Below are 14,807 nucleotides of genomic sequence, written 5' to 3'. Positions count from 1 at the left end.
AAAGCAAGTATGCACATGCTAGTTCGAACTGGTAGGGAGTTTATGAGATTCCCATCTGTGAATGGTGTGATCTCCTGAGTAAAACTATTTATTTTAAAAACGTAAAATTTCCCCATATTATATGCAGTATAACAACAACAAAAATTAGCATACAACTAAAGTTCACACTTATGACTGCCTCAGCATGACCATGGTCACCATAAAAAACATTTGGATGTTTAGCAACCCAAATGCTGTACATTTATACAGGTTGCAGCACCCAGGGGTCATGTGATCACTATTTGTTCTTTCCTAGCCACCTTTCAACAATGAGGTCAACAGAGGATTTTCTCAACAACCATGTGACTCATTCAACAACTGCAGTGTTTCACTCAACAACCATGTCAAATTGGCCATAAAATCAGGTGTAAGTCATCTAAAACCTACCTTTTTAAAAAGCTATATTCATTTTGGGCCCAATTGTGTTCATAAATTGAGAATTACTGTACAATATCAGCAGTAACATTATTATAAAGGCCTTGAACAAGGAGAACCTGTTCAAGAAAATATTGTATTTTTTGGAGTATAAGATATACTGGACTATAAGATGCAGTTTAATTTGGGGGGAGGAAAACAAGGGGGGAAAATTATGTCTCTGCCTACCAGCATCTGTCGGTATTCATCTGGCTAACTTCCTTGCAGCAAACAGCAGATGACCTGGTCAGCTTCAGCACATTATTGCAGCCTGGTTCAGCAGGAGCAGCTGATTGGTGGGCAGATCAGCCTCCTGGAATACCCTCAATCAGCTGTTCCAGACTATAGGGATTGCCACAGACCATCATAGTCTGTGTACCTCAGGCAGTTTCAGGTGGCAGGGATCCTCACTTCCACCTGGATTTTGATAACGAGCAGCACATATTTTTTTATCCATTTAAAACAAGCCCTATCACCCTGCATGAATTTAACTGGAGTGGGTGGGTTGGGGCATGATTTTCATGGGGCAGATTTCGCACCTGAGGCTCAATTCCTGAAATGTTCCCATCTTTCTACCTGTAGCTGTAGATGTTGAAAACCTCACTTTTTCACAGCAAGGCCCAATAGAGATGCAGCACCTCAGTCCTCCTGGACACTGCCATCTCATAAGTACACTACTGGACTTCCCAGCAGCCCCCTGTGCCTTTGCAACCTCAGTTGGAGTATGATTCCCAAAGTGGCCCTAGGAAGCATGAAGATTGGGACTCAGCTGATGAAGCAGGCACTGCAGAAGAGGCATAAGGCAAGGCAGCTCACTGGTCTGCCTGCTCCTTCTCTAGGCGGAGGACAATCAGCTTCTGCTCCTGTGGCAGGAAAAGATCTGGCCAGGAGGAAAGTGGGTCTATGGAGAATGAGGAGGAGGTCATGTGAATCTGCAATGCGAATCAGGGAACTGGGTAGGAAATACTTTTTTTTGGGGGGGGGGGGGTTTCTAGCCACAACCCCTGTTTTTGGAATCAGGGAGGAAAGTATTTTAAGTTAGCAATGCTGGCTGGAATTGCCGGCCACCTAAACAACAATGCTCTGTTTTGGCCTCCACATGCATTGCATTTTTGGAATCGGGGAGAAAAGCGTTTTAAGGTGACAGCATGAGCTGCACATCCCATTTTTGGAATTGGAGAAAGCTTTGCAGTGCTGCCACTGAAAAACTCTTTCCTTCCCACTTCCAAAAATAGGGCATGCACAGGCCAAAAAAGTGCATCACATTTCAGGAGGCAAGCAGTTCCTGCCAGTACTGATGCCAAAAACCCAATGCATGAAGGCAATTCTCTTCTTCCTCTCCAGTTCCCTGATGCAATCTGCAGAGCTGCGCTAAATGGTAGGAAATTTCTTCTTTGTTCAAGGTTGTTTCTGTCCTTGATTAGTTTGCATCCATTATTATTCATCCTGCCTTCAAATCCTTGGGGAAATAGTTGACCTCCTCTTCTTTGGGATATTGAAAAATTGCTACTATGTCACCCTTCGTCTTCCCCCCCCCCATTAAATTAGACATACCCTGTCTCAGCAATCATTCTTGTTTTAGTTTCAGTACCAGTTGCAACTAATTAGAATACATTCAAAGGGGAGAATAGAATAGAATTCTTTATTGCCAAGTGTGATTGGATACACAAGGAATTTGTCATTGGTGCATATGCTCTCAGTGTACATAAAAGATACATTTATCAAAAATCATGAGGTACAAAACTTAATTATTGTTATAATCATTATGGGTGTGGTTTTAAAAACAGTTTCATTTTTTTATTAGTTGCTCCTTCTTATCCAGATTAGGTTTCAAATTAAACTCGCTAAGCATTTTTATGACTTTTCTCTGTATTTCTTTTAGGAATCTCAACATTTTTTATATCACAGCGATCAAGAGAATATCTTCTTCTTTATTAGATATTGTATACTATGCTGATTAGGATTTTAAATCATTATTTAACATTTCAAAAAACAGATTAAGGTAAATTTTCTAGGTTCTAGGTTCTGAATGAACTTTGGAGAACTATTGGAGGGGGCGGCATACAAGTCTAATAAAATATTATTAATTATTATTAATTATATGTCCTGTTGATGTCAATGGAAGGGAGAAAGCAGATGTTAAAAGCAACCAATCAGTTTACATTCAAATGGTATGGTCATCTATTTCATTTTTTCATTAGTTGTTCCTTCTTATTCAGATTGGGTCTCAGAAGAATGATATAGCATTTGGGGGAAAATATACAGAGCAGTAATCCTGCTGCTGAAGCCAAGATGGAGAAAATCTCTACAGCAACCATGTATTTTCCCTTGGTACTCAAATAGGTGGGAACAAATGACACCCAGACACTGCAAAAGACCAACATGCTGAAGGTGATAAATTTGGCCTCATTAAATGTGTCAGGCAAATTCCTAGCTAGGAAGGCCACAGTGAAACTGACAGCAGTCAAGAACCCCAAAAAGCCAAGGACAACATAAAACATTGTTGTGGAACCTTCATTACATTGTAGAACAATTTCTTCAGCCACAGAGTGCATGTCAGAATCTGGGAAAGGAGGAGAAATTATAAGCCATACCACACAAAAGCAGAATTGTGTCAGGGAGCAAGATAGGACAATAGAGACAGCCAGCCCTTTTCCCACCCATTTTCTCATATTGGAGCCAGGCTTGGTGGCCATGAAAGCAAGGACCACTATGATTGTTTTCCCCAATATACAAGAAAGAGCTACCGAGAAGATGACACCAAAAGCAGTTTGTCGCAAGAGACATTTGACTTGGTCAGGTTGCCCAATGAAGAGTAAACTGCAAAGGAAAGAGAGCAGGAGAGCAATAAGAAGGCTGTAAGTGAGGTTCCTATTATTGGCTTTCACGATAGGTGTGTCCTGATATTTCATGAATATCCTGAGCACCATAGCTGAGATGGCAGAAAAGTTGACTGTAATCACTGCCAAAGAAATCCCCAAAGGTTCTTGATAAGTTAAGTAAGTTATCCTTTTTGGAAGGCAACTATCTTTATCTTTGTTTGGATATTGATCCTCTGGACAAGAGAAACAGTCATCTAAGTCTGAAAAAAAAACATTCATAGAAATATTATTGATATGAAGCATCTTCATTTCATTTTCATTTGCCCTGATTTTACAGTATTCTGTTGACTTAATTAGAATGACCTTTATATGATGCTGCCTTTGAAGACCATTTCAAAAAGCTCAAGTATCTAACCACTGCACCACCATAGCTCTCCATTTAAAAAGCATAACTTGGTCTGCAATGCCATGGACATGCACTTAACTCACCTATTTCTGTTCCTTCTGCATGAGCTATTACTTTATTATTTTATTCATTTATTTTTTCAAGTACATATTCGTAGTATACAAAGATATAGGTAGAGTGCTGTACTGCAGGCCACTGAAGCTGACTTGTAGATCTGAAGGTCAGCGGTTCAAATCTCATCACCGGCTCAAGGTTGACTCAGCCTTCCATCCTTCCGAGGTGGGTAAAATGAGGACACGGATTGTGGGGGCAATAGCCTAGCTTTGTTAAAAAAAGTGCTATTGCTAAAATGTTTTAAGCCACCCTGAGTCTAAGGAGAAGGGCGGCATAAAAATCAAATAAATAAAATAAAATAAATAAATATAATGATGTTTACATAAATGCCGCTAGTACGAGAGAAACTTTAGCACAAGGGACAAGGAGTGCAAAAGAGGTACATTTTTGCACGCTTCTTACTGACCGCTTAGGAATTATGTGATTCTTTACTTCTTTTCTAGTTCTTTACTCTATGAAATTATAGGTTCTGGTTATCTCCATTAAATCCCTGGATGTCACTGGGGCAACGTATAGATGATATCATCTTTCTTCAATTGTATCTGTCTTGCTAAATAGGTGGGCTTGCTCCATATCTTTTGTGTTAAATGTTGTCATCTGTTTGTTGAGATTTGTATCAGGTCTGTAGTGTCCAGCCTTTTCCAATACATTTCCTTCTGAATTATTCCTACCCTTTTATAAGAGAACTTTTTTAAATTATTATTTGTGTTTCTAAACATTGATTGACTTATCTCATATAATCAACTTATATGGCCTTCCACAATCTATCAATGAATACTATGGGTAGAATAGGAGGTAAAAACAAATAGAAAACATTGAAAAAACTACCAAAGAAAAGTTCCCTTTACTTTCTGGAAAAATACTGTCTTTAATTTTTGAGTGAAACATAACAAGAGATAATTGAAATCTGAGATACCTTCTGATACTCCAATTCAGAAGGAAGTGATTGATTTTATCATTTGGTAGCTCACTAAACTATGAAAGAAAAATCAAATGTTTCATTGGTACCTGTATCAACATGTTGTAAAGCTCAGGCCCCAATTATGGTTTTTGTGTCATTGATAATTTTAATATATTTATTTATTTATTATTTGGATTTGTATGCCACCCCTCTCCGAAGACTCGGGGCGGCTTACAACAAGTGTGAAACAAATCATAAATAATTCAATTAATTAAAATATATAAAGATTTAAAAAACCCCATATACTAACAGACACACACACAGGCATACCATGTATAAATTAAATGTGCCCATGGGGAGATGTTTAGTTCCCCCATGCCTGACGGCAAAGGTGGGTTTTGAGGAGTTTACGGCAGTTCATTTACTAACTGTTGTAAAGTACAATAACAGTAATACCTCGTCTTATGAACCTAATTGGTTCCAGGGGGAGGTTCGAAAGGTGAAATGTTCGTAAGATGAAAGATTGTTTCCCATAGGAAACAATGTAAAATCTATTAATCCGTTCAATGAAAAAAAACCCGCTGGGAAGCCCCCTGGTTGTTTCAAAAAGCAACAGCCGTGTGGCGGGGCTTCTCAGCGGCTGTGGCAGCAGGTTCGTAAGAAGAAAAAAGTTCATAAGAAGAGGCAAAAATTTTCTGAACCTCGGGTTCGTATCTCGGGTTGTTCGTAAGGCGAGGGGTTCATATCATGAGGTACCACTGTACTATGAAAAAAGTTACTTATGACTGTTTTTCACATTTCTGACCATTACAGCCTCCCCATAGTGAGGTGTCAAAATTCAGATGCTTGGGAACTAACTTTTTTTATAGTTAATAACTAGTTATAGTTTTTTTATAGTTACTAACTTAGTTTTTTCAAATTGTTACAGTACAGTTACCTCAAAGTTCATCTACTGTAATGCTCTCTATATGGGGCTACTTTTGAAGAGTGTTCAAAAACTTCAGATCCTGCAGAATGCAGCTGCGAGAGCAATCATGGGCTTTCCCAGATATGCCCATGTCAAACGAACACTCCCCAGTCTGCATTGGTTGCCGATCGGTTTCTGGTCACAATTCAAAGTGTTGGTTAGGACCTATAAAGCCCTTCATGGCATCGGACCAGGATACCTCCGGGATCGCCTTCTTCCGCATGAATCCCAGCAACTGATTAGGTCCCACAGAGTTGGCATTCTCCAGGTCACATCGACGAAAATATGTTGTCTGGCGGGACCCAGGGGAAGAGCCTTCTCTGTGGTAGCCCTGACCCTCTGGAATCAACTCCCCCCAGAGATCAAGACTGCCCCCACCCTCTTTGCGTTTCGCAAACTCCTTAAAACCCACATTTTCCGTCAGGCATGGGGAAATTGATTCCCCTGGGCCATTCCATTTTATGTATGGTTTGTCTGGGATATATTAACTGTTTTCAAAAAATCATTGGATTTGTACTGTGTTTTGCTATTGTGAGCCGCTCCGAGTGTCCGGAGAGGGGCGGCATACAAATCTAATAAATCTAATCTAATCTAATCCCAGGGTCATGTAATCACCTTGTGAGGCTTCCTGACAAGCAAAGTCAATCCAGATTCACAACTTGTTACAAACTTGTCAAATGCAGCGATTCACAACTCTGGCATGAGAGGTTTTGAAATAGGGGAAAATTCACTTAACAAATGTCTAATTTAGCAAGAGATGTTTTGAGATCAATTGTAGTCATAATTCTAGGACTTATTTGCTTACCCAATTGGTCAGCTATTTTCCCTTCTGGACAGGGTTTGCAGTCATAACAACAGGATAATTTCCCTTCCAGTTTTATCTTGCTGTGGCCAAGAGGACATTCCTTGTTACAGATGGAAAGAGGCAATGTCTGTTCAATAAACAAAACAAATATATAAACATAATTTATTTTTTCTGATTGTTATTTTTATCAACTGAACACACAGAAACTTTTCCTATTTAATCCAAGCATCTATGCTGTATTTTGCAGTTTTCTGCCTGATATAAACTCTTTACAGTATCTTTAACTGCTTATTTCATACCTATTACATTAACCGTTTGACTAATCATAATTGTATTCCAAAGATTCGTTTGGGGCAATATATGAGAAGCTGATGTGGGAAAATCTTTAACCCTGCTGCTCTGTTCAAAACCACTATACTGTTTACAAGTCTGTATGATTCGCACCGAAAATTCTTTTAAGTGCTTATATTTGGTCAATTTGAAAACTTCTTTCCCTCGGAAACTAGATTGAACATATATGCACACAATGAAATAAAAATTGAAATAAAAAAATAATGCTTATTGGTTTATTTTGCTCATAAAAGCCCGTGCCCCCCCCCTTTCTGTGATTTTTGTTTCAATTTATAGATAGTTTTGCCTGCAAACAACCTACAATTTGGTGTGGAATTACTAGTTTGAACATTTCTGAACATAATGATATGAAAATTGAACTGAAAATAAAATATGCTTATTTGTTTATTTTGCTCATAAAAGGGCCATCACTGTGTTCAATTATTTCATTTTATATAAAAATTATGTTGTTAATTTCAAAATTATATTCTTGTTTTTAGTAAAATCGATTTCTTTAATAAAATTACTTGTCTGGCTATCATGTGCTAGCTTTTCAAAAGGATATTCCCAATATTTCTAGCCAAATCTATATAAAAAGTTAAATTAATGGCACACAGCAAGGCCGAGTGGGGTGGCCCTTTTGTGAGCAAAATAAACAAATAAGCATCATTTTTTTCACTTCATTTCTATTTTTCTTATGATCAGGAATGTTCAATTACTTAGAGATTTGTAGCCTAAAAAAATATAAACTGACACAAAATGCTCAAAAATGAGGGTAGGCTTTTTGATTTAAAAAAATATAAGCATCAATGTTCAAACTAGTTTCCCAGTGAAAAAAGATTTTAAAAAGACCAAATTTAAGTACCTAAAAAAAATATTTTTGGTCCAGGTCATATATGACCAGAAACAGATTCAATTAAAAATCCCCCCCCCCCAAAAAAAGTTAGCCCCATCCCAATCCAAAAATATTTTTTGATGATCAGCAATGTAAAATTAAGTAAATCAATGCCTAAGATATTAAAAATATTTCGGATTTGAAGCCTGAAAAAATGTAAAGTGAAAATGGTTGCAAGCAGCCAGGGGGGGGGGCTTATTTCTGATTTTAAAAAACCAATAAGCATCATTTTTTTCCGTTCATTTATATTTTTCTTATGATCAGGAATGTTCAAACTAGTAGTCCCACACCAAATTTAGTGAAATTGTACGTTGTTTGCAGGCTAAACTATCTATAAATTTTTAAAAAATCACAAAAAAGGTTGCGGGCAGTCTTTTATGAACAAAATAAACCAATAAGCATTATTTTTTTATTTCAATTTTCATTTCATTGTGTGCAGAAATGTTCAATATAATTTCCAAGGGAAAGAAAATTTCAAATTGACCAAATATAAGCACTTAAAATAAAGAATTTTTGGTGTGAGTCACACAGACTCGTAAACAGTACAAGTGTGACTTTTTTTGCCCAGCAAAAACTAAGCCCCCCAATCCCCCCAAAATTATCATAGAGAGAACCCCTGAAATGATGAAAAGTCATGAAATTTCAAGTTTCAGAAATGCAGGGAATTTTTTTTACAGGGTTTCAAACTTTGATTTTGTGTTGGACAAACTCGAACAGAACAACAGGGTTAAATGTGAGCCAGCAGTGTGCAGATTTGAGGTCCCATTTAGTTGGTGGTGTCAAATCAAATAAAATATCTATATGATGGTCTTTGAACAGGCTTGATAGAAATAAGAAGTGCTGTAAAATGGATAGTTCAACAAACCAAAATTATTAGGCTATGAAATGGAGAAAATGAGATACACCTGATTAAATATGAGGGGCCAAATGGCTTCCTTGTCAGAAATGGCGAGTAGCTTGTCTGGGGGACCCAGAGGATCGATCTTTCCAATTTGGACTTTCAGAAAGGACATGTTTGGAAATGTGACCCAATTGAAAATATCAAATCCAGTTTCTAACTCCCCATTGGAGCCAAAAGAAACATGTTCTCCAGCACTGTTATTAAAGGAGACTTGTTGCAAAAAATGGTGGAGCTGAATGAAAAAGAAGAAAGAGAGAAAAATAATATCAGGACACTTTTCAGGAATCTTTAAAGCGGATGTGAAAATTTCAATTTGTTTCTTTGAATTTGGCTTAAACAAACATGCATTTTTCTTCATGTGATTCAGTGACAAATTGGCTAATCACTTGGAGTGATACTATTCCTTTTTTCACAAGACTTCTATTATCATCTTCATCTTCTTCATCATCATCATCATCAACATCAAATCTTAAGGTCTAAGGAGATTCTCAGTTATCAAAGTATTGGTTGTCCCTAAGGTGTTTCTTTTTTACAACAGACAACTGGTCTTTTTTTTCTTTTTGTTTGAAGATGTTTTGCTTCTCACCGAAGAAGCTTCTTCAGTTTTGATTTGAACCAAAAAACCTTCCAGAAAAATAAAGAAAGTTCAGTTGTCTTTTGAAAAAGCACCTTTGAGACTTTTGAATATTAGTAACTCCAAAATTCAGCTGGTAAAGAATAATAATGTTATTCAGTAGAAAGTACTATTTAAGTTTCTACATTTAAACTCTGTTAAATATTGTGGATTGAAAAAGACCCTTCACATACCATTTTAGAATTAAAATAAAATCTGTATGTTACATGTTGCTAACTATCTCTATATTTAAGCATTAGATTTATATTTATTTATTATTTTATTTTGTATCAAAGTATCAAGTGTAGCTTTCAAAACTATCTAAAAAGCTTTATAATAGTTAAAACAAAACAAAAATGCAATTTCCTATCATTCGTAATTTCCCACTAAGTTTTCATTGTACAACATTACTTGCCAAGGTGATTGAAGGAAGAGCTTCCATCTCCTCTCATCCATTTTTCGTCCCCTTTTGAATTTGGAAGAGCGTATGGTCTTCAGAGCATATGCTACAGCATAGACTGCATTGTAGATGCTGTAACTATGTGCGTTCAGAGTAGTTTCAAAGACTGAATTAGGAAGAGTCTGAAGCTTCTCTTCTCCAGTGCAGATCCTTTCAGTGTTCTCATCTGTAATACCACTGGAGAATGAGCATTCAAATGCATCTTTCCAGAAACCTCTTACAAATCCATCATCTTTTTCTAAGTTTGGATTTCTCTTCTGTATATATTGTTGGATTCCGGTCAGCTCCTTTGAATGAATTGCAAAGGAAAGAGCACCATGGAGAAAATCAATGGACAACTGTCTTTGCATCAGAATGGATGTGAATTCCATCTGGGCTGTCATGATCCAAACTTTGGCCATTCTCTTCTTTGGAATATTATCATAATTGAAAACATTGATTATTAGTCTCAAAATCAGCATGCCTGTAATTTCCATACTCAAGATGACTGCAGTGACCGTACTTTCCATAATAACATTGTATAGTTTTTCTCCATTTTCCATCATTTTATAAGCTTCACTACCATACATTATTTGTGGTGAACATTCTATAAAGTCAAAGCAGATTCCTCTCTCTGAAAACATGGAAAGTCTCTTTTGAATGAATCTGTCTCTGTCTTCCTCATACAGAGAAACTAATCCAACCCAGATCCATCCAAAATGCAACAATAAGTGCAGCATTGCTTTAAATTGAATGGTTTCATCTGGGAACATCCATTTGACAAACATTGCTGTTTCAGTATTCATCAATGGAGGTGATCCATATGAAATCTAAATGGGGAAAGTCATAAGAACAGAAGAATAAAGGATCTCTTCCAATTTTTTAAAAAAATAAATAAACAGCAAAGTATGTGTATTTATTTAACCCAATGTCTGGTTTGAGTGGGATACCAAAATGGGACGCCTAAAAATTAGTTTTATATGACATCTGCAATTTTCCTCGAGAAGCAAAAGGGGACAGTCCTTTCAAAATAGTCTTCATGTCTTATAACGGAATCATGGCCTTGCCTCAAGTATTCCATCTGAATTACCAAACTTTTGACTGTAATAAAAGCTAATGAACTTCACATATTGATCCATTTTTGTGTCTCACCTGGGGAAATTTGTAGTTGCACAGAGTGATTGCCATGTTGACACAAGTGATAATACGGGGTCCTCCAATGACAACTACTGTGTTGGTTTGGTCATTGCATTTGTAGTTGGGTATAAATTTATTTTTTTTAGATAGAAATTCCATTGCTAATTGGTAAGATGTACTTTCCATAGAAGTGTCAGTAGCAATATGAAAACCAAGGCTAACATTGGGTAAAATCCCAGAATGTTCATTGATCTCCTTTACAGCAAATGCCAGAGCCAAAGTGTGCTGGTAATTGTGAATGATGAACCTTCAGCAGGATTTAGAAATTATGTCAATATATTTCTGTTCCAGAATTGGACAGCTATTTTAATGTACATATAAATTATAATACATATATAAACTAGTGCTTATTTTTTGTTCTGGACATCTGCAATTTGGTCACTAACAAATAGATTGTACCAACAAGGAAACACTGAATTAGTTTTGGTTTCCTAATATTGAGCTGAGGCAGCATGTAGTCAGACCCCATTTGTAATAATATGTTCGGTTCTGCAGATGTCACTTTTAAAAATGTATCAATAAGATTGAGCAAGTTCAGATTAAGGGAACCATAATCAATTTCCAGAGGAACTAGTGGATCAGTCATCAGTAACTGAGTTGAAACTTGCTTTGTTAAAAGAAGGAAATTTATTGAATGGTATGACATTCATATATTTAATGGTTAAACTAATAATATTCATCTCAATTTCAATATACGTATTAGGTCAATATAAGGATTAAGTCTTTGTAAGGTCTAGAATTATAAACGGACTAAATATCCTCACTGAAACAGATCAAAAGGACTGACTAGCATAAAAGTGAAAGAAAATGCAGCTTTTAGGTTGCAATGTGGGGAAGAGATAGTGTGGTATGAGAAGGAGTAGAAGTAGTCGGATACTTACAGGTACTGATCAAGGACTTCAGAAGAAGGAAAGTTTTCAAAGGTTATCTCATTTGTAAGAAATAAAACCTGATAAATAATAGAAGCAATGATTAAATCACCAGCCTGGTAATATTTATGAACAATTGGAAGAGGACTGCTAAGCTTGCAGGTGGAGGGAAGAGAAATGCTCATTATAGTTGAGGAAAAAAGTAAAACTAATGTTCTGAATACAACAAAATCATAGTAATAGGTAGTCATTGTAGATATCAAATAGTAGCTTCTTCATTACCATTCAACTGAAGACGACTTATTAACTGTATCTAAAATTAAGATAATGAATTTTATTTAAAGTTAACAGAATAAAACAGCTTGAAGGGGCTTGGCAGCTCTAATGAAATATTACAGATGAAAGACAAATCTTTTTCTTCCTTCATTCATATCTGTATTTCTAAGCAGATATTAATAAAATGCAATATCTTAATCCAAAATAATCATTTTTACAGTTACAATTCCCTTAAGATTTTGAGAAGAAGAGACAATAACTATCCTTAATTACTAACATTACCATTCTTTGCAATGATGCTTTGAGAAATGCCAGAAAGAAACATGCTTATCATATCTCAATAGACCCTGCTGCACTGCTGTGAACTTTTGAAAGATGTGAAGATCAAATGGGGAAATGAGAGTTCATATTCACAAAAGAAAACCAAACACCACTGTAGAACAGAGTATGGAAATGAATCTGTTTAAGTCATTTTTCTCAACCAATTTGTTTTACAGTTAATACTTAGCTAAATACAACAATTTGTATTTTTTTAATTTTATGTATAAAATTGTACAGCATCCAGGAAAAGAGGTGGGAAATCAGGAAATGTGAAACAAACAAACAAACAAATATGATATCTACCTTGAAAAGTTGTACTATAACAATTATTCAGGCTGGTGAACATGGATCCTCAAACTACAGCCTCTGGACTAAACACACCCCACCGAAGCAGTTTGTCCAGCCCACGTGTCATTCCCTTATTGGTGCTGGGCATGCCTCTGTCACTCAAGGAGACACACAATGTGTTCTCTTCCCCAAGACACTGATCCCTGATCCCACCATGGGATATACCGCTGCTGTTGCAGCCTCTATGGCCTTCCTGGTACTCTGCTTTGTGCAGCCTAGTGAAATTTAGCATGCTCCAAATGAGGGAGATGAGGGTCCTTCCTCCTCCTGGAGCCCTTAATGACACAGAGCCACAATGTGACCCTGCCCTGGCACTTAGCCTGGCAATAGCAGCAGTAGCAGCAGTAGCAGCCATGTTTCATATCAGGCCATTGTCTCCAGGTAGAGAGCAGGTCATTTTCTCCCCGAGTGATGGAAGCTCATCCTGCACCAACAAAGGCTTGAAGTAGCCTCCCACCATTTGATGCTGCTGTCTGCCAGGCAGCAAGAGACAGCTAGAGATAAAGCACCAAAAAATCCCACTTAGATAGACAACAGGAACAGAGACAGAGAGATATGCTAAATATTTAAAAACTCTAATATATGTAGAAAAAAGATGATGTGAAATGTTTGAATATCCAGATCTAAAATAGGCAGTCTTTTATATATAGCAAATTACACAAGGCCCAATGTAGCCTATGTTGTAGGAGTATTAAGTAAGAGAGTTTCAAAACCAACAATACATGATTGGCAAAGAGTTAATAGAGTATTAAGATACTTAAAGGGTACTTTAGAGTATGGTTTTAAAGTTTCATTGAAGCAAGGAATTGAACTGTATTGTGTTGTAGATAGTTCATTTGCAAGTCTAAAAGATAGGAAGTCATGTACAGGACATGTAATAAAATATGCTAATGTACCAATTATTTGGAAATCAAGACAACAGACTTCCATAAGTCTGTTGACAGCTAAATAGAGTAGAGTAGAGTAGAGTAGAGTAGAATAGAATAGAATAGAATAGAGTAGAGAAGAATAGAATAGAATGCCTAGCTGGTGGACTTCCACGCCGGCCGGATTTGCGCCAGGGCAGAGAAACGTGGCTCTGTGGACCGGCCGCTGTTTTGAGGCCAAGATCTCGCGATTTTTCGCGAGATCATGGTCGAGCCTGGCAGCGTCGCTTTATGATGATGATGCTGGGGCAGGGCAGGCCAGTTCTTTATAAGGGGCTGTGCCTGCCTGGGGCCTTCCTTTTCACCCCGGCTTTCAAAGGGTGAACACCGGCTGGTGTTCGCTGAAGATTAGAGCCTCGTGGTTCAGCCTAGCAGGCCTCTCCACAGCGATGGGAAGCGCAGCCTTTGGGCCTTTCAGCCTTGTTGTGTGGCCTTTAGGAGGCCATTTTTCCTTGGCCTCGGCATTTTTTTGGGCCTAGCTAGGGCCCGGGAGGGCTGTAGACCTGGTTGCCCCTTAGTGGGCCTGCTCCTTTATGGGGATTCCCCTTGCCCAGCTTTGCCCTGCCACCTCCCGTTTTTTTCCTTGGGGACGCTGATAGAACCTAGAAATTTGAAGGTCTCTATTGCTGATAATGTGTTGTCTAGTATTGTGAGAGGTGGAAGGGTGGATAGATAGATAAGATAGATAGATAGATAGATAGATAGATAGATAGATAGACAGACAGACAGACAGACAGACAGACAGACAGACAGACAGATAGATACCCACACACACACACACACACAAACACACACACACACACACACACATACATGAGTTGATTTTGAGCACATGAGAACATCAGGATGATAGGCATGTCAGTACAATTATGCATGCCCTTTAGATTGGGTTGAGGTCCGGGGTGAGCTCCTCTCAATTCGAAATATATTGCCTGAACTGTTAACAACCAACTGGTGACATAATTTTGGCATCACAGATCCAGTTCTGTCTGTGCTGGTCCATGCTCATTATGATCTCTTTTTTTCCTGAATTTTTAGTCGATTTTCCTGTGTTTGGATTGCTTTGCCTCATTCTGGGTTTTGAAAAATGGTCTCCTGCTCACCCCTGGGTTCACACTGATCTTTATTTCTTCACCCAAAGCACAGCTGATGAACTCCTCAGCTGTATTTTGGGCTGATTCCACATTCCGAGCATGCATGGAAGTGAAATTGCCCAAGGGGATG

General features: G+C 37.6%; 1 protein-coding gene across 1 annotated transcript; it reads right to left on the bottom strand.

The window, feature by feature from the left end:
• Positions 1-2,639: 2,639 nt before the first annotated feature.
• On the bottom strand, positions 2,640-11,777 carry LOC139153510 (vomeronasal type-2 receptor 26-like). The gene is made up of 6 exons (XM_070727530.1): positions 11,725-11,777; positions 10,799-11,090; positions 9,619-10,476; positions 8,599-8,826; positions 6,469-6,595; positions 2,640-3,535 (listed from the first exon to the last, which is right to left on the bottom strand). Exons 2-6 carry the CDS (start codon positions 10,967-10,969, stop codon positions 2,640-2,642), a joined length of 2,280 nt encoding a protein of 759 aa, XP_070583631.1. The 5' UTR covers positions 10,970-11,090; positions 11,725-11,777.
• Between the last annotated feature and the right edge of the window lie 3,030 nt (positions 11,778-14,807).

The sequence above is a fragment of the Erythrolamprus reginae genome, chromosome Z (genome assembly GCF_031021105.1).
Source record: "Erythrolamprus reginae isolate rEryReg1 chromosome Z, rEryReg1.hap1, whole genome shotgun sequence".
NCBI classification, from domain to species: domain Eukaryota; kingdom Metazoa; phylum Chordata; class Lepidosauria; order Squamata; family Dipsadidae; genus Erythrolamprus; species Erythrolamprus reginae.
The sequence above is the reverse complement of the archived record's forward strand: the minus strand, read 5'-3'. Positions and strand labels throughout refer to the sequence as shown.

What these genes read in the sequence shown, in the direction of transcription:
- LOC139153510 (XM_070727530.1), bottom strand. Translation starts at nt 10,969, where the DNA reads ATGGAAAGTACATCTTACCAATTAGCAATGGAATTTCTATCTAAAAAA. An exon ending in TCCTTCAATCACCTTGGCAA is followed by an intron (nt 8,827 to 9,618) that starts GTAATGTTGTAC and finishes TTTTTCATTCAG; the next exon opens with CTCCACCATTTTTTGCAACA. An exon ending in GAAAATAGCTGACCAATTGG is followed by an intron (nt 3,536 to 6,468) that starts GTAAGCAAATAA and finishes TTTTTTTTTCAG; the next exon opens with ACTTAGATGACTGTTTCTCT.